Source organism: Xenopus laevis, chromosome 3S, assembly GCF_017654675.1.
Source record: "Xenopus laevis strain J_2021 chromosome 3S, Xenopus_laevis_v10.1, whole genome shotgun sequence".
Lineage (NCBI taxonomy): Eukaryota > Metazoa > Chordata > Amphibia > Anura > Pipidae > Xenopus > Xenopus laevis.
Genome location: NC_054376.1, coordinates 18,521,689 through 18,544,890, shown reverse-complemented (window position 1 = coordinate 18,544,890; position 23,202 = coordinate 18,521,689). Strand labels below are relative to the sequence as shown.

The following is a 23,202-nucleotide window of genomic DNA, read 5'->3' as shown; positions in this document are numbered from 1 at the left end:
AAAAAACGAATTCAGACCTTTTGAAAACATAGTGCAAAGATCTGCCTCTTCTCCCATTCAATACAATGATAGCAGCATTTGGTAGAACTGTATTGCATGTTGGAATCTACCCTCCCACTCATTATTTGTTCATTTGTGCTCTGTACCTAATGCCAGATTCAAATTTCACAAATTGTCAAATTGTACTCACTTTCTCTTTTCAGAACTGAAAAGACACAAAGACATTCTAAGAGATATCCAACTCCTAATAGCAGAAGAATGGAGAAGAAAGTGCAATGCATAATATCTATATGAATGTGAGTTTATATAGAAAACTTGCCAATTGATTTTCCATTTACCTGGTAGTCTCAACTATGTGTCTAACAAAGTGAGAAGTTTTTTTTTGCTTTTTCATAGGTGTACACTCAAAACAAATCAACTGAGAAGTCCTCAGCATAAACAAACCCTACCCTTCACCCAAACAGCTTCCTATTAGGCTTTCAGATATGGAGCAGCTTATTATACAGATGGCTTCACTAAGTTGTCACACTACCAAGATCTGCAGGACTGGAGTTCCCTAACAGAAGTTATAGGTAGACTACTATTTCCACAGTGCTCGATTTGCTAGGGAAGGGTGTTAGAAATGCATGGGATTTAGGGCTTGAGTCAGCACACAGTGGCTATGGGGAATTACTGAAATTGGCAGGGCAATTTTAGGAATTGGGATTGCCACTGGGTGTTGATAAGGTACAGGAAATGCCATTGAGGTTGGTGTATTCAAGGAACTGTGGCATAAAACACAAGCAACATACATTTTCAATTGAACTCGGAACAAAAAAAAAAACAAACACTCTACTTTTAGCATTTCAATACATTTATTGAAAGGTGCAAATTTTAATACATTGTATAGAGGCACTTTTGTCACCATTCCTATACAGTGTTCAATATTCTTATTGCCTGTGCCAGCTTTCTGTCCTGCTGGAATTCAGCAAAAGCTGTAGCTTATCCATTTATTATTATGCATATATCCATCCATAAGTTGATTACATATGTGGCTCTTTATAGTTGTAACATAAAAGGTATTTCAAATAGTTTTAAATATCCTTTTGGCGGATATACAGTATGCCCAAAATGCTATACCCAGTTTTGCAAACCATTGCTTAGCTTTCCTTCTCTTGTTACTTTTCATACACAACATTTAGCCATTTACACATTCTAGGACAGTTAAAGGAGAAGGACAAATGTGTTTACTTTACAGTAGTAACTCCAAACAAACAGCAATAAGCCATGATAAATTAACTGCATTGAAGTCTAATCAAACCAAAATTCGAATTGGTTCCTGGGGAGCACTAACCTAATTTGTGAATCTCCCTTTTTAGAGATATACCATGAATATTGTTCTGCATGTGTCTAACAAATGATTTGGGTTATATAACACAAATATACTAAATTATAGATCCCAGAGAGGACCCAAGTATTTAATCAACATACAGCAAATTTTGTGATTTGGCCATAAAAATACATGCTATCCATGATCATCTACAGTAATTATCTTTTCATATTCAATGCAGAATTTAGGACCTAATCACTAAAATGCCCAGTTTTTTTGTCTTTAAAAGACCTATGGCCATGGCTAAAAAAAAAAAAAAAAAAAAAAAAAAGTCTTAATTCAAAAGACAGGTTAGTACAATCTTTATTTATTATTTTTGTTCTCTTCAGTTTTTCCCCTTTCAGTGCACAATCTTCTAACCTAGAAGACTAAGAATAAATATATGTGCATTGCGGTAGATGATTGTGTACTTTATTCAAATAAATACAGTATCCCATATTCATGAAAATGCAATGGATAAGTCTGACTCAAAAACACAACACAAGTCCTTTTACATAGTTTAAAACGCAAGCTCACACATACAAAGCCACTGAAAAGGTTTGTGAAGTTAAAGCATATTTTATACTGAACTGATGCTATCAGTTTTGAACTCTGCCCATGAAACGCTTTAGAAGAGACAAGCGTGTCCCCCTGATTCTCAAATAAATATAGTCTGATTTTAATTCCCATTTCAATAAAATTACATCTAACTTTCATACCAATTGCTTGGATAGAGGCAACAATAAAAACAGTTTCAAATGTTTTCTAAGACAAATAAAGTGCATTTTGTGTTCAGAAAAATATAACCCACAAGATTCCACTCCTAATCCTGATTATACAGCAGATCTGTTGAGAAAAAGAACTCTTTGTAGTGTATTAGGCCGGCAATGCACTCATCGAAACCCAAACTATTTCAACAATATGCATTTCATACGTTCTGCTCTCCAAAGGTCTTTAAAATTCCATTTAAAAAAAAAAACAATGTTGCAAAATGTTCTTCATTCTCTTTATCTAGACAATTGTTATAAGTGCTGCAGAAGTCACTTTTGTGGATATTTCATGATAACTGTCTCCTGTGCATATTTCCCAGAAGTGTATAAAATAATTCCCTCTCACATTTGTATAAAAAAAACAAAAAAAAAAAACCAAAACACTAAAACTAGCTGCCATGTTTTCATCAGGCGTCACAGCTTGGATATATTCAACTTGAAAGTTTTGCAGTTCATACTAAACATAATGTCAAAAGCATGTGGTGTGATGATTTTGATACCCTGGAAAACAAAATATAAAAACACATTATCATTAAGGCAGCATGAATTTTTGTATAAACTGTATCATTTACCATTTGATATAAAGTGAGCCACTTCAGCACATGGATCTGTTGCTTCCCAATGATGACAAACTAACAAAAAATGAGAGGCTTGAGGTGATTGTACCCTTTAGTGTGGGGCACAAAACCTCAAGCTACCTAGCAAACCAGTTCGGGTGTAATAGTGAAATAACTACAAAATAATAAACAACTTAAAACGTAGCCTTTAATATATATCATTAAAACCAAAAAAACAAAAAGTATAGGGCCATGCCCTCAGCATCACAACACGACTACAAATGTATGGACCCACTGCCCCAAATCAGTATAGACAGTGCAGGACATTAGCCTTAAAAGACAACAATTAAAAGCTGCATCAGGTGGTACACGGTGGAGTGAAAAACGCCACAAAGTAAGGCGATCGGTTAAAGTTTAAGGCAGCCTAGTAGCAAGCATTTCACCCTCCCCTCAATTTTTTTCCCATTCCCCAGAGGACAATTCTGCCTACCTACGTTGGGAACGGATGGGAGCTTCTCCCCCACCGTCCACCTATGCTGCCCGACGCATTTCGCCGTGAAAACGGCTTCTTCAGGGGCATAGGTGCTGGACTCATGTCTGTGATCGGTTTAAATACCTTTCCGGTAAACTTTCTGCAGTCGCGCATCCTATTGACGTCACTTCCGGTCGCGACTACCTGAATACGAGCCGCTAACCAGAAGTGGTCATCCGCGTCTGCCCATAGGTGCGCCTCAAGTAAAATGCGCATGCGTCAACCGAGTTTTGCCAGTACACGGATGAACTGGGCGGAAAGTGATAATCTATCCCCAGCAGTTAGAGCTTGTCATGCTAGATGCGCATGTGCCAATGTGACTTTGCCAGTTCTTGTGCGGTCTATGTCACTGGCTTCTTTCATGTTAAGTATCTATTTGCTTGGCTGCCTAGATTACCAAAAAATATATAGAAAGGCTCAGTTACATATATTAAAGAAGTAATCATTAAACAAAAAGTAAGCATAATAGTAAATCAAATTTACCTATTTTATTAAGCTACCAATATAGATAGTATTATACAATGGAATCAAAAGTTCAGGGTAATGTATATCAGGTAAGAAAGTAAATCCTTCATTTAGTCCCAACGGGGCTCTGCTTTTCATAGAATAAATCCATTCTGCTTCCTTACATAGCAGTTTTTTGTCAAGATCACCCACTCGTGTGGTATGATTAATTTTTTCAATACCCATGAAATGCATGACCTTAGTATCGCCTGCGTGAATTTCATTTATATGGTTGGCTACTGATGTGTTCCTTTTATTTCTAACATCCCCAACATGTTCCATAACTCTCCATTTCAGTTGTCTGATCGTTTTACCTATATAGTCCATGCCACATTCGCAACGCAACATATATATGACACCTTCTGTATTACAATTTATGAAATCCTTAATATGATGCTCACAGTTGTCCGTTTTTCTGATAAATGAGTACATTCTTTTAATGAATGGACATGCTACACACTTACCGCATTTATGACAGCCTTTGATTCTGTTGGACAGCCAAGTACTCGATGCTGGGGGCACATAGTGACTATGAGTAAGACTGTCACGAAGATTTCTACTTTGTCTAAAGGTGATGAGTGGTTGATCTCCTATTGCTTGGTTCAGTGTAGTATCTTGTTGGAGAATGTGCCAATGTTTGCTCACTATGTGTCTTATTTCTCTGCTCTTTACTGTAGTCTCCAATAAGTCTAACACATCCTGAACTGCGATCTTTTGACTGAGTAGTCTTCCTTTGACTTGTTAGGAGTAAGTTGCGGTCTGATTCAAGAGCTCTTTTATATGCTTTTTTTAGTGCATTATGGCTATACCCACGTTCTTTAAACCGTGCATAGTTTTTTGGCCTCTATTTTATATTCCTCTATTGTGCTGCATAACCGTCTTATCCTCAAGTACTGTCCAACCGGTATTCCTGAAATTGTATTTTTTGGGTGTTGGCTGTTTGCATGGAGCAAACTGTTAGTGGCTGTCTCTTTTCTATATACTGAGGTCACTAAATTATTGTTGTGAATCTTATCACAAAATATTCAGATATCCAAAAAATTAACAGTATTGGCGTCAATTTGAGCAGTTACTTTTAGATTGATGTGATTGATGTTAAGCTTCGCTACGAATTCATAACATTTATGACTGGTACTCGTCCATATTAATACTATGTCGTCTATGTAGCGAAGCCAAAGGGGGATATGCTGTGTATATTCCAACAGATCCTCACTGAACACCAGATTGTTCTCCCACCAGCCTAAAAAGATGTTAGCATACGAAGGAGCGCATGTAATTCCCATTGCGGTCCCCCTTAGCTGGTGGAAGTATTTACTATTGAAGGTGAAGTAATTGTGTTTTAATACAAATTCAAGTAGTTCAACAACAAAATCATTATGTGCAGTAAACTGGTGTCCACGCTGTGTTAGGGCTCTTACTCACTGGCGTTCTGACCTGTGCTCCCCTGCGTTCCGTTTTTTTGGCGTTCAGCCACAGGGGAGCGCAGGAATAGACGCATGTCATTATTTCAAATGGGGCTGTACTCACTCAGGCGCCGAACGCAGGAAAAATGCAGCATGTTGCGTCTCAACCTGCGTTCGGCGCATACACGCGCCTGAGTGAGTACAGCCCCATTTGAAATAATGACATGCGTCTATTCCTGCGCTCCCCTGTGGCTGAACGCCAAAAAACGGAACGCAGGGGAGCGCAGGTCAGAACGCCAGTGAGTAAGAGCCCTTAGGGTATCTTGAACTGCTTTTAAACCAAATTCGTGTGGTATGCAGGTGTATAATGATTCAACATCTAGACATACTAAATGATGATTGGAATCCAAGCTGATGCCATCCAGACGCCTGATTGCGTCTGTGGTATCTTGTATAAATGATGGAAGGCAGCTGACAAATGGTTTTAAAATCTCATCAACATATTTGCTGGAAGGTTCTGTCAGACTGCCTATCGCTGAAACTATGGGGCGTCCTGGTGGACTTAAGGGATTTTTATGAATCTTAGGGATAGTGTAAAAAGTTGGAATAACTGGAGATTTAACTGTCATGTATTCAAATTCATCTTTATTGATTATTCTTTTTTCTAATCCTTTTTTCTAATCATTGCTTCCCAATGATGAGCAACAACCCTCATACATGAACACCATACCCAACAGCAGTAAATAAACATATGCAAGGCTTTCCTTAGTAGGGGTGATTCTGCCCCCCTATACCACCTTAAGCAGCCTTACCAATGCCACCCTCCTCACCCGACAACTAGCACAATTGCACTCTTTGTTCTATCCATGACTCAATGAATTAATAACTATGTCTAGCTCCATTTAAACACCTTAGTTTATCTGGAATTTCTTCCTTTTAACCTCATTTGTTCCATTTTCTTAGCTAAAGAGTAATTTCAGACCTTTTAGGCCGTATTTATGATGGGGCAAGGTACAAAAAGTGCACCTTTGATAGTTCCCTGTGGTGTTTATGTATCCATCATTGACAGCACACACAGCTATAATGCCATACAACCATATTATGTGTAAATGTTTTTTAGTCCATACCTTTTAGGAGCCAGATTCTGGAATTGTTGGAAGTTGTGCTACCTTGTAGTAACTGTGCTTCAGTTGCCTTGCTGTGCGTCCTGACACAATCCACTTGAGCTTTTGAACATTTGGCTTAGAACATTTACTGGAGGCATATTCAGCAAGGCATTTGCCTACCAGTTCCTTCCAACAGTGCAGGTCTCTGCTGCTAATCTGAAAATCAGAAACAATTATTAGACAATATTCAAAAGCTGTATTGAATCATTCCACAATCAAAAGTCCATCTTTTGTGTGTGTTATTGTAGGGACCCCACTGGGCTAAGAAGGCATAAGAGAGACTTCTTGTGAATTTGGGATTTACCATCTACCTCAGGGCTGTCCAACTGGCGGCCCGTGCACCCCCCTTCTGTGGCCCCCCACCTACCTCCTGTGTTTTCTTACAATGTGTACAATTTAAATGGTATCACTACAGAGACTAACTGGCCTCTGCATTGTTTAAACTTGAAATTCAGACTAATCCCCTGCATTGTTCACACCTGTGACACCTCTATTGTTCACACCCTAAATCCCTGTACTATTCACACCTGGGACCCAGACTGAAACTGCCCACATTGTTCACACTTTATACAAATTGCTAATGGGGCACCAGCACTAGGTCACTGTATGTAGTACATATTAGAGTTGTCCCTTGCTCTGTTCTACCTTCCATATGCTCCCTGTGTGCGCTCTGCTCGTGTGTGCCCTGCTCTGCCTGTGGAACATAAGCCTGGTATTTGTTCTGGGGGTTTGTTAGCATTTGAAAATAAATTATTGTTAGGGGCCCCTAAGGTGTTTAATCATGTGCTGGGGGTGATGTGTTATCCACAGGGGAAGATAAGGCATATGGATTTAATGGTATGTCTTAATATGACAACTTTTTTCACATATGAGTGATAAGTGAGCACCAACCATTTTGTTTTTGGTGTTACCACAATTAATGTGGACATGATCTTATGGTAACATGGGTGTGGTTTAAAAACCGGGAGTGATCAACACTGGCTTCCATTATCAGCCCTCCAGTATGTAGGCTGGAAAAATTTCGGCCCTCGGTACCGCAGAAGTTGGACAGCACTGATCTACTTAATTAACCTCAAGTGTCACTAGCTCCTACCGGGGCTAATTTCAGTCTCACAATGTTCTTCTTCTAGACTTTCCTAACTTTGTTCCCGTCTTGCATAGTCATTCCTTTCCTAGTCGTGTGTGCCTAGTCTACCTTATAAAAACAATATACAGCTTACAAATGCAGCCAATTAAGAATGTCAGTCTCTTAGATAATTTCTTGCCGACCCCTTCACAGTCTCTCAACTGTATATAAGTCCAAAATCAAACGTATATATGTTCCCAAAGGGATATATATAAGAGAGGAGATCAGCGCCTGTGGCAACAGAAATTAAAAACAAGCATAGCGTAATACGTTCCAAATATGTAATGTCACCCTGTGCATGCACTTAATATTAAGTACGTGTTTTCTCCCCTTTTTCCCTTCAAATGGCTGTTAATGGGGGGGGGGGGGGGGAGTGGTGGTAAGGTAGCAATAGAGGTGATAGGAAGGTGATGGCTTCCCTGCGAAAAAGTAAATATATTCCAGGAGTGAAGCGCCTCCACCTTCTATAGAAATGCCTACTTACAAACCACAACAGTGGTGTTATGCATGTAACGAAAAGCTCTTTCTGGTCCCTCCTTTGGGTCACGACATTCCTTCCAGGTTCCAATGCCAGAGATAAAACCGGTGATAGTATAATACCGTTTTTATTAAAAACTATTTAAAATCAATTAAAAAAATTACACTCACATTTACCCTGACTGGTTTTTGCGCATTCAGTCCAATAAAAAGTCCATGTGGGGTCGCGCAAAAACCCGTCAGGGTAAATGTGAGTGTAATTTTTTAATTGATTTTAAATTGTTTTTAATAAAAACGGTATTATACTATCACCGGTTTTATCTCTGGCATTGGAACCTGGAAGGAATGTCGTGACCCAAAGGAGGGACCAGAAAGAGCTTTTCGTTACATGCATAACACCACTGTTGTGGTTTGTAAGTAGGCATTTCTATAGAAGGTGGAGGCGCTTCACTCCTGGAATATATTTACTTTTTTGCAGGGAAGCCATCACCCTCCTAGTCTACCTTCCTGTTTTGGGTCTGCCAAAGTAGGTAGAGTTTAATTATAATAATATAATTTATGTTGGTGCCAAAGAAATATGTAAATGTATAGGTACTACTACAAAAGTAATTAATAGTTCAAAATCAAATATTATTAAAGTTAATCATGGAGAATATACTCACAATTCACCCCAGTCCTAGGGTGTAGGTCCAAGTCAACTTTTCAAAAAAGCAAAATGTGAGTATCCCCAGAAATAATGAATCAATCAATTAAAAAAATTGAAAAATGTATTAGGACATCAGAGCAAGACCTAACGTGCCTGCTGGGGCACTTACTCAGAGTTTAATTATAGCAGTAAAATCATAGATCAGTATTCTTACATTGGAATGATTCTGCAGACACTCCATTACATCCATTAGTTCAAACAGCTTCTGTTCTTGAATCTCCAGTGCCAAAATTGATAATGCCAGTACAGAGGGCTACAAAGGAAGCAAAACAACATTTTCTAATTTAGTGAAAAACCATTCATGTTGAGAAAATGCAAGATGTTTAGAGAGTAATAGGGGCACCCAAAGTATAATTGATGCCTAACTCTAGAATACATCCTATATTAGTGTATTTAAAAGCAGCCCCAGTGAGTGGGAACTTAGACTAAGGTCTATGGCACAATGGCTATTTGCCTGCTGAAGTTCTCTTGCCTACCATTAGCTATTTTCAATTTGAATGGAAAATGTTGCTTTTTGTAACAGATACTAGTGCACTTGGGATCCACTTCCACATTGAGAGATATCAGCAGCATTTGTCACAGACAGCTAGATGGGCCCCTTGTCAAACCTAAGGCTCTATCCAGTTCAGGTTCAATTCCACTCACCTTAGCTTTGGAAAATCCAATCCTACAGTGGCAAGCTTTCAGATGAGTTTCAAGTCTCTCTGGAGAAAACAGCTTTTTCCTAGATTAAACAATACATTTGAAAATGTTAGCAATTTAGCAATTTTGCTTCTTCTGTATCTAAACCATGACATCAGTAGAAAATGTCAAAGTATCCCCTTTCTACTATTCCAGTAAATTAATTGTTCTATGTTAAAGGGAAAATAAAGCCTTGACATAACACTTAAAACAGATAAAGGCATAGATAATGCACAAATATCTCAGTTCAGAGATTGCGTACTATCAAGATACCTGACACTAAAATAGGTGAGAGCAACAGTTAAAACTAGATAATTCTAGCAATGCTTGGTTTGTGGTTTTACATACAGATGAACAAAACAAAATACTTTCAGTTGATTTTATGCAGTGTGATAATATTGCTACAGGCCCTGAAAGGAAGCTGACACATAGGAATATATTGCAGTGTGATAATATTGCTACAGGCCCTGAAAGGAAGCTGACACATAGGAATATATTACACAAGGATTTTTGCTTTCAGGCCCAGTGATATATTCATATGGTTCATGCACGGTGTATATGGTTCATACCTTTCACTTGTCAGGTTGTCAAACACAAGGGAATGATAAAGTTTCAAGAGGTATACGGCTGTCGTAGCTTTAACTTTCCAACCCAACTTTTCCAGAACAATCTTTTCCATTCGCATCATGTCAAAAACAGTAAACTTATACTGGCTTATCCTGAGTAGGTCTGTTGCAAGAGGAACATTCCTTTCTTCTTCTATTGCTTTTACAGCAAGGTAGAAACAGGTAAGTCCAACACAGCCTAAATGTTTTGGTTGTACCTAAAATGTATTCAAGGAAATAAATAATAATATATGTGATTTCTTTCAATAAAAAAAAACTGACATTATATATTTCATACATACACACACACTTGAAATGTAAATCTAGAACAGGCTACAGGACTGTTGCCTCATACATGTTGCACAGCATCCATAAGAAGGCAGAACTTTATTGAGTGGGATGGAAAATCTTATTGGTCAAACAGTGTATATGGTTCTTGGGATACATGTATGCTTGGGCCTCTTTAACTTGATCTTTAGGCCCAGTCTCATAATTTAGGATTACTTGATTTAACTCATCACTTGGGTAGCCAAAAGTTTATATGGCTTGATCACCCAAAATATTTTGATCTCCTATGTTCTCCTTAAATGGATCTAAATGGGGGTTTAATCAGATATTGATCTCCCAGGTTGAAAACTGCTGAAAGACAGGAAGGACCATCAGGGATGATGATAGTAGCTAAAAGGCCCATTACTTGGTGACCTTAAAAAAAGAGCTCCTCTTACTTCTGCAACAAGTTTCTGTGGAGAATTTGCGTTTTGGACAGAGTGACTGCAAGTCGGAAGTATAATCTGTTAAAGCTGACCCCTCCCATGTTGGCATTCTGCATTGTGGGGAACAACCTCGCAGACTGCATACAAATGTTGCCCTTGCCACTCTCTGCACTTACAAGAGTATATTAAACAGAGTTCACTATGATTCTTACTTACCTTCATTTTGGATAAGAACCTGTCCAAAAGATTCACAGTTAAAGAGAAGGTCTCAGTACTAAAACCAAAGAACTGAGTTAAGCTAAGCAAATCTTTCACTTCAAAGTCACGCAGCTTGGAGGTCATTCGGAGGCCATTGTCATGGGCAGTTTCAATCAAACGTAAACCACAAGCTTTTGGCTGGCATTTCACTTCCAGCTCCAAGAGTGAGTTCAGCTGGCAAAGAAGATCTTGAGCATTGCATGTTACAAGTGTTTCAATCATCTGGTAAAAAAAATTAAAATGGAACTTTAACCTTTAGTTTAAAAATGTATATAAATTTATTGTTTGCACAGCTATAAAAGTACCACGGTGCTGGTGTCAGATTCTTTGGTTTCTCTTTCAACAGTGTGCCTTGTATACTGGCATGCCCCAGAATAGTTTCCCACACTAAATATAAACTGACATAAACCCCACTTTGAAAAGGGGAGAAGAAATGCATGTTACTACGTTTAGTTAAAGGAAAAGTTGCTATCTGTCCGGTTTAAAACCAGGCAGCCAATCAGGTTTAAACGTCATTGGTCTGACCCCAACTTCACCTACTGTCCCTGTCATCATCATCCCAGCCTCTTTGTTCATGTTTTGGCCCTGGAAAAGGTGGCAACCCTAAACTTTTCTTAATAAAAAAATGCACCGACTGTAGGTCGGTATTGTTTGCTGAGCGCTGTGCCACCATATGTATTTGTTGTCCAAGGAGCCCCTGCACCAATTCTACAATGAGGGAGAATAGAACAATGGTGGGCCATGCCAACCTAGGGCCCTGGGCAAACCCATCTGGACATGTTGTCACCTGTGTGCGTGAACAAGCTTGTGCATGAACACTGATACCAGTGGTTGGCAGGGGAGGGACAAGGAGACAATGAAGAGCAGGCAGTGGGAGGTGAAAACCGTTGCTCCCTAGGCACATGCCTCTGCCTCTAGTCTGAACAGGTATGGGACCGGTTATCCAAAATGCTCAGGGACATGGGTTTTCCGGATAACTGATCTTTCCGCAATTTGGATCTTCAGACCTTAAGTCTACTAGAAAATCATATAAACATTAAATAACCCTAATAGACTGGGTTTGCTACCAATAAGGATTAATTATATCAAGTACAAGGTACTGTTTTATTATTACAGAGAAAAAGGTAATCATTTTTAAAAATGTGGCTTATTTGTATAAAATGGAGTCTATGGGAGACTGCTTTTCCATAATTTGGAGCTTTTTGGATAACAGGTTTCTGGATTACGGATCCCATACCTATATGAGTTTTTGAAGAAGGGGAACTCCAGTCTGGGGTGCCTTTCAAATTGTCACCCACTATGTGATTTTACCTTCTCTTTAAATGATACTAAGGCTATGGGCACACAGGCTGTCGGCTCCAGTTGTATTTTTGCAGGCTGTGAGGAGCAGATCTGCTTAAAGCCCCTGCTCCAGGAGGTATAGGGGCCCAATAAGGCCCTAATTCATACACCGTTTCAATGAACATTGTTAAGACAAGTAGGGATGCATCGAATCCAGGATTCGGTTCGGGATTCTGCCTTTTTCAGCAGGATTCGGATTCGGCCAATCCTTCTGCCCGGCCGAACCGAATCCTAATTTGCATATGCAAATTAGGGGCAGAGAGGGAAATCGCGTGACTTTTTGTCACAAAACAAGTAAAAAATGTTTTCCCCCTACCACCCCTAATTTGCATATGCAAATTAGGATTCGGGTTCGGTATTCGGCTGAATCTTTCACGAAGGATTTGGGGGTTCGGCCGAATACAAAATAGTGGATTCGGTGCATCCCTAAAAACAAGTAATCTGCTAAACATTTTGGGGGCCTAAATTTGCAGTGGGGCCCAGACCAGTAATATCTAGTTATGCCACTGGTAAAGTATAAAAGTAAAATTGAATTCACATACTTGTATAGGTTTTCTCTAGGTGCCAAAACACCTACAGAAAGGTTGACTATTAAAATGTTAACGTTGATGTGACACTAGTGCCAAGTCTACAGAATGACTTATAGGCTAACATAAATTTTAAGAATCACATGACGATTCAAATTTTACTTGAGGAAAGTTTTAGGCCTGCACCTTATCAATGCCTGTAGCTTTAGGACCCTGAAGCTCCAGTCTTCTGAAAGGACAACGCAATGAACAGACAGCAGAGCTGCACAGAGAACCCATCCCCCTGGCTACGGTGGAATAGCTCACTCCCCCCTCCCTCTAGACTGAGAGGACTAGTCCGGGCTTGTCTGATCAGCCTGTAACAAACAGGCCTAGTGTCAGTGCAACTAACGTTTACACTTGTTTCACCGTTTCTGTGTTACAAAATCCATGTAACCCCGGCTGTCATTATTTATAATAATAGTATGGTTTATTTGTTTGCAAATAAAGTACTCTATACTGAGGCCTGCCAATACTGGCAGAAGAAAGAATTATATACTATAGCAAGTGCATAAACAATATAGGCGGCTGCGCAATCCAGGATAAAAGTAAAGGCCAACATTGATTGTCGAGACAAACAAATGAACAACAATGCTAAATGATTATATACACAGTAACTACATTAAATGCTAATCTTAGGTCTTAACCTTAATATTTGTTACATAGTTAATTTGGGTTGAAAAACGACAACTGCCCATCCCGTTCCACCCTCCCAGCATCACTGCCACACATTCCGCATGTTAAAGTCAACCCAAGCAGATTCTTACCTTTTATAGGGTGCAGGAGATCGGACGCTTATGTTATAGAAGTTGCTTAAAGGTGATCTTGGATTTTTTTTTCTTCTTGTCCTTTGAGTTAATTAAAGTGAATATAAAGCACCAGTTAAAGCATAAAGAGTGACGGTTGCTGTAAGAAAGTTGAATTAAGCTTCCCCCCACCCCCAAAGAAAAAAAAACCCCCAAGTGCTGCTTTACTCAGCTGACTGCAGAATGTTTCATGAGAACAGCTTATATAGCAGGCCTCAGAGGCCATCCCTCAAACCCTATTGGTCTGCCTTACCCTTCAGTAACAGATACTGCTACTTGGGCTCTTTCTTGCTTCTATATGCCATCTAGTGGAATGTCTCTGTAATCCTTTCATCTCGGATTATACTCTCCTATTCCTTTTCACTTTCATTTTCTTCCATGCTCACTGCTGTATTTTCCAGCAACAAATGGACAGGAATACAATTACAATACTAATCAGCAGGAAGGTATTTATGGACGGTTTGGAGTCCAACTATGTGGAAACAAAATCCTTAGGGCTCATTTACTGTATGCCTGCAAGCACAACAACCTGTGTTTTTTCCTGCAGTGAATTGCATGTAAAATCATTTTAGTTAAAATGAGTCTAAATGCAATTCTTGCAGTTCCTTATTGTTGCACTCGGTGCCCCACAGTCCTCCCTGCCTTCAGTGCTGAATCACTCGTTGCTGTGCCTAAAGATGCAGGGGAAGCCTGGTGCTACCGTCACCTCCTGGTTCCCTTTGCACACAACTTCTGTAGGCACAACAAACTTGCGCCTAAAGAATTTGGCACAGACATCACTGGCACAGTGATCTCTGGTAATGACACCAGGCGCAACTCCAGGGGAAGCAGTCCCTGTGGCTGCAGGGGGGCTCAGGAGGTATAAGGAGCCCCATGAGGTAGTAGTTCATGAGCAATTTCAACATACACTATATTGGTAAAACAGGGTAACCTCTTGATATGTTGGAGGCCCTTAAATTAATTTTCTTTGGGGCAGAGTAATATTTATTTACTCCACTGCACAACTCTGTGCAATTGCATCCAATTTGTAATGAAACGCACATGCAATGGGTCTGCTTTGGTGAATCGGGCGCAATTGCGGTAGGTACACCAAAATTGCACCTAGAGAATCACATATTTGTGATGGTGCATTGTTTGAAAAACATGGAGATTGTGCTTGAAATTGCACTTTGTCCACTGCTCCTCAGTAAATGAATGCATTGTAAATCAATACACCCTTCGGTAAATAAACAGGGATGATCCTGGCCCATCTGCCATCTGAGGTCTCATAGCAAAGGGGTAGGGGGATAGGGGGAGAAAGGGTTTATTATTAACCTCCAAAATTATTTACCTATTCCTCCATTCCACCAAACATAAGAAAAGGGTAACACTTACCTTAGCAAGCAGGTAGTGGGTTGAATTATTAACTAGAATAGAAGTACAGATATGGGACCTGTTATCCAGAATGCTAATACATATATATAATATAAATAAATAATATAAATAACTAATACATAAAAAGTATTTAAATATTAAATAAAACCAATAGACTGGCTTTGCCTCCAATAAAGATTAAATATATCTTAGCTTGGATCAAGTACTGTTATATTATTACAGAAAAAAATGAATAATTTTTTAAAATTTTAATTATTTGCTTAAAATGGAGTCAATGGGTAGTTAAGAGGTTGTCACAGTCCTCTAGAGTGAAATTCCGCCACTCTCCTTTCATTTGTATGGGGTTTTTAAAAGAGTATTTATCAATGGGTGAAAGTGAAAGTTCAGCCTTTGATAAATATGCCTTTCAAAATCCCATAGAAATGAATGGAGGGTGGAGGAATTTCACTCTAGAGGACTGTGGCAACCTCTAACTTCATTCTTTGATAAATATACCCCTATGGGAGATGGCCTTTCTGGATAAAGGTATTCTGGATAACAGATTCCTTACCTGTGGATAAGACAGAAAACAATAATAACAAATCTAGGTTTTTTTTGGATTAATTTGCTCTTTAGTTGCAGGTAGGGGTGGCCTTTTTCAGCAGGATTCGGATTCGGCCGAATCCTTCTGCCCAGATGAACCGAATCCAAATCCTAATTTGTATATGCAAATTAGGGGCGGGGAGGGAAATTGCGTGACTTTTTGTCAGAAAACAAGAAAGTACATTTTTCTTTCCCCTTCCCACCCCTAATTTGCATATGCAAATTGGGGTTCGGATTCGGTTCAGGATTCGACCGAATCTTTAGCAAAGGATTCGGGGGTTCGGCCGAATCCAAAATCTCTAGTTGCAGGGGTCAATGACTCCAAAAAACAGATAGTATTTTACATTTTTTAAAATGTTAAAGTCTGGAAATAAACAAAAGCAAGGAAAATATTCCAAAAGCAGCATCAAATATAAAATTGAGACTAATTGTTTCTGAATATCACTGTTTACATTACACTGAAAGGAAATTGTAAGGTAAATTGCCCCTTTTTATAATGTACCGATGGCTTACGCATCTCATAACTGTTTTCTTTCCCTGATCTTTGTGTAGTGCTTTTATACAGGTCACATACAGTGGTGTGAAAAACTATTTGCCCCCTTCCTGATTTCTTATTCTTTTGCATGTTTGTCACACTTAAATGTTTCTGCTCATCAAAAACCGTTAACTATTAGTCAAAGATAACATAATTGAACACAAAATGCAGTTTTTAAATGAAGGTTTACGTTATTAAGGGAGAAAAAAAAACTCCAAATCTACATGGGCCTGTGTGAAAAAGTGATTGACCCCCTTGTTCAAAAATAACTTAACTGTGGTTTATCACACCTGAGTTCAATTTCAAAGGTTATAAAGCCATTTCTAAAGCTTTGGGACTCCAGCGAACCACAGTGAGAGCCATTATCCACAAATGGCAAAAACATGGAACAGTGGTGAACCTTCCCAGGAGTGGCCGGCCGACCAAAATGACCCCAAGAGCGCAGAGACAACTCATCCGAGAGGCCACAAAAGACCCCAGGACAACATCTAAAGAACTGCAGGCCTCACTTGCCTCAATTAAGGTCAGTGTTCACGACTCCACCATAAGAAAGAGACTGGGCAAAAACGGCCTGCATGGCAGATTTCCAAGGCGCAAACCACTTTTAAGCAAAAAGAACATTAAGGCTCGTCTCAATTTTGCTAAAAAACATCTCAATGTTTGCCAAGACTTTTGGGAAAATACCTTGTGGACCGACGAGACAAAAGTTGAACTTTTTGGAAGTTGCGCGTCCCGTTACATCTGGCGTAAAAGTAACACAGCATTTCAGAAAAAGAACATCATACCAACAGTAAAATATGGTGGTGGTAGTGTGATGGTCTGGGGTTGTTTTGCTGCTTCAGGACCTGGAAGACTTGCTGTGATAGATGGAACCATGAATTCTACTGTCTACCAAAAAATCCTGAAGGAGAATGTCCGGCCATCTGTTCGTCAACTCAAGCTGAAGCGATCTTGGGTGCTGCAGCAGGACAATGACCCAAAACACACCAGCAAATCCACCTCTGAATGGCTGAAGAAAACAAAATGAAGACTTTGGAGTGGCCTAGTCAAAGTCCTGACCTGAATCCTATTGAGATGTTGTGGCATGACCTTAAAAAGGCGGTTCATGCTAGAAACCCTCAAATAAAGCTGAATTACAACAATTTTTGGGCCAAAATTCCTCCAGAGCGCTGTAAAAGACTCGTTGCAAGTTATCACAAACGCTTGATTGCAGTTATTGCTGCTAAGGGTGGCCCAACCAGTTATTAGGTTCAGGGGGCAATTCCTTTTTCACACAGGTTTGGATTTCTTTTCTCCCTAAATAATAAAAACCCTCATTTAAAAACTGCATTTTTTGTTTACTTGTGTTATCTTTGACTAATAGTTAAATGTGTTTGATGATCAGAAACATTTTGTGTGACAAACATGCAAAAGAATAAGAAATCAGGAAGGGGGCAAATAGTTTTTCACACCACTGTAACTCCAAAGTGACTATTAATATCTTTATAAATTTTAAGTGGGGGGTACATTATCTATTATAATCTACAGTTTCTGGGTTCAGTTTTACTTTTACTTTTTTTGAAGTGTCTCTACAAGTTGATTTTTATCTTTAACTGCAGCTCTTTAGGTACCTGTATTTTATTCCTTCATCGCATCTCTCACTCCTGTCACAAGTCTCCTGTATACCGTATATACAATATTTCAAAATGTATTTGGATATAGAATTGCCATTTTTAAGTCCTGCAATTTAATAAGGACTAGTAAGAATGAAGTGAGCAAGGTTCTGTGTTGCTGTGCTGAACAAATTCATAGTATTACTCAAGATGCATTTTTACTCACTTACTCGGGCTAAATCATTGCAGTAAATTCCGATTGACAGAAAGGGACCAGTAAAGCATATGAGAGTATGGAACAAGAGCAAAGAGTTGTTTGCAAAGCTGCCTCCCTGGTGTTGCTCTTTTCTTAACAGGATTCCTCTACATTTTCACTTCCCCTCCCGTCCACTATCTTAAATATCGCTCCCCCTCTGTGTGACATAATTTTCTTTTACTGCATCAGAGACCGGTCATGCAGGGAAGGAGGGGGAGAGAGTGGACGGGAGGCAGAGCGAGACTTCAGACACTGGACGGGAGGGGGAGCGAAAATGGAGAGGAATCCTGTGAGGAAAGCGACACCAGGGAGGCAGCTGCAGGAGACTTGTGACAGGAGTGAGAGATGCGATGAAGGAAAGAGAAGCCCTTCATCGCATAAAACGGGTAAATCACGTTGTGGGAAGTGAGGAAATGTGGAGCCCGAAAGCTATAGCGGTGGGAAGCAAGGCAGCAGCTGCGAGTGCTGTTTCTTTAAGCTTATTATCGGCGCGTTCTGACGAAAGAACGCGCCGTTTATAACAATATAATTTACAGTCTGGTCCCATAGGGAAATGACCAGACTATTGATTATAAGGCTATTACACATTACACAGCCTGTGCATCTAAATACTCCTGGTTTCAACGATAAAAAATGTGATGCAGATATTTTTTTTATATTTGTCTACCAGATCTGTGGGACCAATTAACTCCTTGAGATTCCTGCCCCTAGTATAGCCAAAGCTAAGTCTTACTAACCTTTTAAGGTATAGGTCATCATCTGTGGTGAGTAAGGGCCTGTATTTTAACACATTACGTTTCACTTCCTCGCTATAAGGGCTATATCTACTCATGTAGTGTATACGGTTCTCTCCCATATTTTTCTTCTTGAGGTTTCCGTCATTTATTAACATCTCTTCTTGTTTTAGCGAGTTGGCCCATATAATCGCCTCATCCACCACCTTTTTAGGGTATCCTCTCCTCAGGAATTTTTTACCCATTTCAATAAGATCATGCTCCTTTTTGCTTGGATCGCTATCTATTCTAACCACCCTCAACATTTGGGATTTTGGCATAGAATCAAGGAGGTGTCTAGGATGGTGGCTGTGGTAGTGCAGTATGTTGTTTCTATCCGTACTCTTGATGTAAAGGGAAGTGTCCAATCTACTTATACCCTTTGAGACTAATACATCAAGAAACCAAACTTCATAGTAAGCCTTAGTTATATATATATATGCACACATGATTATTTATTTAAATAATGAATTATTTCACTGTTGCTCAAAACAGCAATTACTCAAAAAAGTTCATTTTTTTACAACCCTACCACCCAATCCTTTTGTATGCATCTGCCATACTACCATAGCCATATAAATAAAGTACAGTGTGCCCGACCATGCAATTGGACATGCCTTAACCAGAGATTGATCTAGGGTTAGGCAGAAGAGGCATGTCCCTTTTGCACAATGGTGGAGGAGGGGCACTAAGGGAGCAGCACAATTATTATGCTCTATTGGTGACATTGCATGGGGTGGGTGAGTAATCATGGGTAGTTGTACTTGCCTTGGCTGACTGAGCTGCTTGACCTTGCACAGGTCTCTACATATTTTAAGGGGACATGAAAAGGTAATGTCATTGAGTGGTGCCAGTTTGTTACCCACCTCCCAGTGATGCTAATCAAGTGTAAAAAACACACTGGCCCCAGATAATATTCACCAGAATGGGTCACAGATATGCTCTTACTCAGGTGCAAGACATGGAACCATGGTGTCAGGAGCTACCTGGGATCAAACTCTGAACTTTACACTTACAAGCTCCTGCATTTTCTCATTGAGCCACTGGAGACCTTTGGATTCTGATTCTACTGGTATGATGAAAGACGTTCTACCTTTTACGTTTGCTCACCTCCTCCTCCTCCTTCTTGCTCTACCAGGTGTTGGTAATATGTTAATTAAGGGCCTTTATAAGCCTGTTACTAATGTTACTCCGGTGCTTGATCATTGAAGCTCCCAAGCTAGATCCTGCGTACTCCTTGTTCCTGTGACTCCTGCTTTTGTTCCTGAGATTCCTGCTTGTCCTGAGATTCCTGCCTTGTTCCCTGTGCCTTTGTTCTCTGCTACAGTTCCCCTTACCTGCTCTCTGTTGGACCTCCTGGTAATTGACCTCGGCTTGTTTACTGGACTACCCTCTGCCATCAGCCTGCCTCCGACCTCGGCCTGCCATACGGACTTGTTTTGCCATTAGCCTGCCCCCGACCTCAGCCTGTTTCTCGGACTTGCTTTATTGTTGCCTGCCCTTGACCACCAACCTGGTGTAAGAACTTATATTATTTATCTTTTTGTTCATCTGTTATTTGCCATACTTTTCATTATTAAAATACTATTCTGCATAACATGTTTCCGGCCTATCAAAACCTCAAATACCCGCTGTACTCGTGTTATACAGCACCAAGGCTCCTAACTACCAGCCACTCACCTGTGGCCCAGCCTGACAGAATGATCAAGCCATTTAATCAGGAGCCTGCTGGTGACACCTCTGCTGTGCAGTCTGAACTACAACAATCTGCAGAATGGCTTTCCTCCATTAAAAGGTATGAGGGTGAAGATGATTCCTTTCATGATCTACTTGATTTGAGCAAGAAGTTTTCTATGGTTCCATTTGTCAAAGAAGCCCCTGATAATATGATAAGCAAGTTAATTATTCTGTTTCTTTTGGGAGGTAAGGCCTTGGAGTGGGCTGAGGCATGTATTGATGAAGAAGCTCATTTTTTAGAGGACCCCTGTTCCTTTCTATCTTTTCTAAAGGCAACATTTACTGGAGATTTGTGGCCAGTTGCTTCCAATTTATTTTCTTCCAAGGATTCTTCTTTTGTTAAACAAACCAAGCCTTTCCAGCTCACCCCTCCTGTTCCAAGGTTTTCTAATTTTTGCTCCAAGTTACAAAGACCAAGTACCTGTCAACCTGTTACTACCTTTTACTATGAAGATTCAGAGGTAGATGATTCTTTCCAAGTTGATTGGGGGAATATATCGGATGAGGAAGATTTGGAGAATTTCTCTATTGAAGAGGACTGTACAGATTTTTCTGATGAGGAAGATTGGGAAGATGTGGAATCGGATGAGGATGAAATACCTACCGCATTTACCACTAGGTTCAAGGGCCGATTAGTCTCCCAGTGTCAGCCTGTCTTCCACTCTCTACCTACTCCTCAGTCTGTTACCGATCCTGTATCAGCCTCTCTGAGTCTCAGGCCTGAACCTCAATTTGTTTCTTTTTCTAATATAACTGTGCCAGCTCCCCAGTCTTTTCCAGCCTTTGTGCCTGCATCCCAACGGCTGTCTCAACCTGTGCCACTGCCTGTTCCTGTGCCGGCTCCCCGAAAGCTGCCTGTTCCTGTGCCGGCTCCCCGAAAGCTGCCTGTTCCCGTGCCGGCTCCCCGAAAGCTGCCTCTGTCCATTGTCGTGCCCGCCCTCCAGTCTGCAGCCCCGGTGCCAGCCCTCCAGTCTGCAGCCCCGGTGCCAGCCCTCCAGTCTGCAGCCCCGGTGCCAGCCCTCCAGTCTGCAGCCCCGGTGCCAGCCCTCCAGTCTGCAGCCCCGGTGCCAGCCCTCCAGTCTGCAGCTCCTGTGCCAGCGGTCCCGTCTGCAGCTCCTGTGCCAGCGGTCCAGTCTGCAGCTCCTGTGCTAGTACTTCAGCTTCCAGCCTCCGAGCCAGCAGCCTTGCCGCTTCCAGCCTCCGAGCCAGCAGCCTTGCCGCTTCCAGCCTCCGAGCCAGCAGCCTTGCCGCTTCCAGCCTCCGAGCCAGCAGCCTTGCCGCTTCCAGCCTCCGAGCCAGCAGCCTTGCCGCTTCCAGCCTCCGAGCCAGCAGCCTTGCCGGCTTCAGTCTGTGAGGACCTGTGTACTGTGGCCTCTGGGCCCAAGGACAAATCCACTTCTAGACCTGCCGTACCTGCTACGGGATCTGATAGTTCTGGTGCTCCAGAGTCTACCAGTCTTGTTGCTGTTCATGATGGTCTTCCTGTTGTCCTGGGCAAGCCACCACCTGTAATGGGTGCCTCTTCTGGTCCGCCACCTGTAAGGGGTGCCTCTGCTGGTCCGCCACCTGTAAGGGGTGCCTCTGCTGGTCCGCCACCTGTAAGGGGTGCCTCTGCTGGTCCGCCACCTGTAAGGGGTGCCTCTGCTGGTCCGCCACCTGTAAGGGGTGCCTCTGCTGGTCCGCCACCTGTAAGGGGTGCCTCTGCTGGTCCGCCACCTGTAAGGGGTGCCTCTGCTGGTCCGCCACCTGTAAGGGGTGCCTCTGCTGGTCCGCCACCTGTAAGGGGTGCCTCTGCTGGTCCGCCACCTGTAAGGGGTGCCTCTGCTGGTCCGCCACCTGTAAGGGGTGCCTCTGCTGGTCCGCCACCTGTAAGGGGTGCCTTGGCTGATTCTTCTGCTCTGCTGGCTGACTTTGGCGACTCTTCTGATGTGGCTTCCGACCCTGGCGACTCTTCTGATGTGGCTTCCGACCCTGGCGACTCTTCTGATTTGGCTTCCGACCCTGGCGACTCTTCTGATTTGGCTTCCGACCCTGGCGACTCTTCTGATTTGGCTTCCGACCCTGGCGACTCTCCTGATCTGGCTTCCGACCCTGGCGACTCTCCTGATCTGGCTTCCGACCCTGGCGACTCTCCTGATCTGGCTTCCGACCCTGGCGACTCTTCTGTTACAGCTTCCGACCTGGCTGATGTTCCTGCTCTGGCTCCCATTTCTGGTAATTTATTTATCCTGTCTCCTGGCTCTGTCCATCCGTTGCTGTGGTACCAGTTCCTGGCAACTCTGCCACTCTGGCTCATGTTCCTGGCAACTGTCCTGCAGTGGCTCATGTTTCTGCCATTCTACCGGTCCTGGCCCCTGATTTTGATGTTCCACAAGTTTTGCCATTTCCTCCACTTGGGTTATTTTTGGAGCAACTCTTTCTTTTTGTCTGTTTTGTTCTAAGATTGAGTTTTTTCATATGTGCTTTTTCTTTATTTCAATTTATCCACATGCCACAATGTTCATGTTTCCTTGCCTTATTCACTATGTACTTTGCTAATCTTAACTATAATATTCTGTTGGACAATATGTGGACTATAATCAAGAACTCTGCTATAAGGGAGGTTTCACCAGATCCTGGGATCGCCCGGTGGTCGATCCTTGAGGGGGGGGGGGGTAATGTCAGGAGCTACCTGGGATCGAACTCTGAACTTTACACTTACAAGCTCCTGCATTTTCTCATTGAGCCACTGGAGACCTTTGGATTCTGATTCTACTGGTATGATGAAAGACGTTCTACCTTTTACGTTTGCTCA

General features: G+C 41.4%; 1 protein-coding gene across 3 annotated transcripts; it reads right to left on the bottom strand.

Annotated features, from left to right (window-relative positions):
• Positions 1 to 835: 835 nt before the first annotated feature.
• On the bottom strand, positions 836 to 13,750 carry ccng1.S (cyclin G1 S homeolog). 3 transcript variants are annotated; one of them, NM_001096966.1, is given in 7 exon segments: positions 836 to 2,619; positions 6,242 to 6,436; positions 8,744 to 8,842; positions 9,235 to 9,313; positions 9,840 to 10,093; positions 10,805 to 11,068; positions 13,521 to 13,687. In NM_001096966.1, coding segments are annotated over 5 exon segments (888 nt in total). In that variant the 5' UTR covers positions 13,521 to 13,687; the 3' UTR covers positions 836 to 2,619; positions 6,242 to 6,244.
• Positions 13,751 to 23,202: the final 9,452 nt, after the last annotated feature.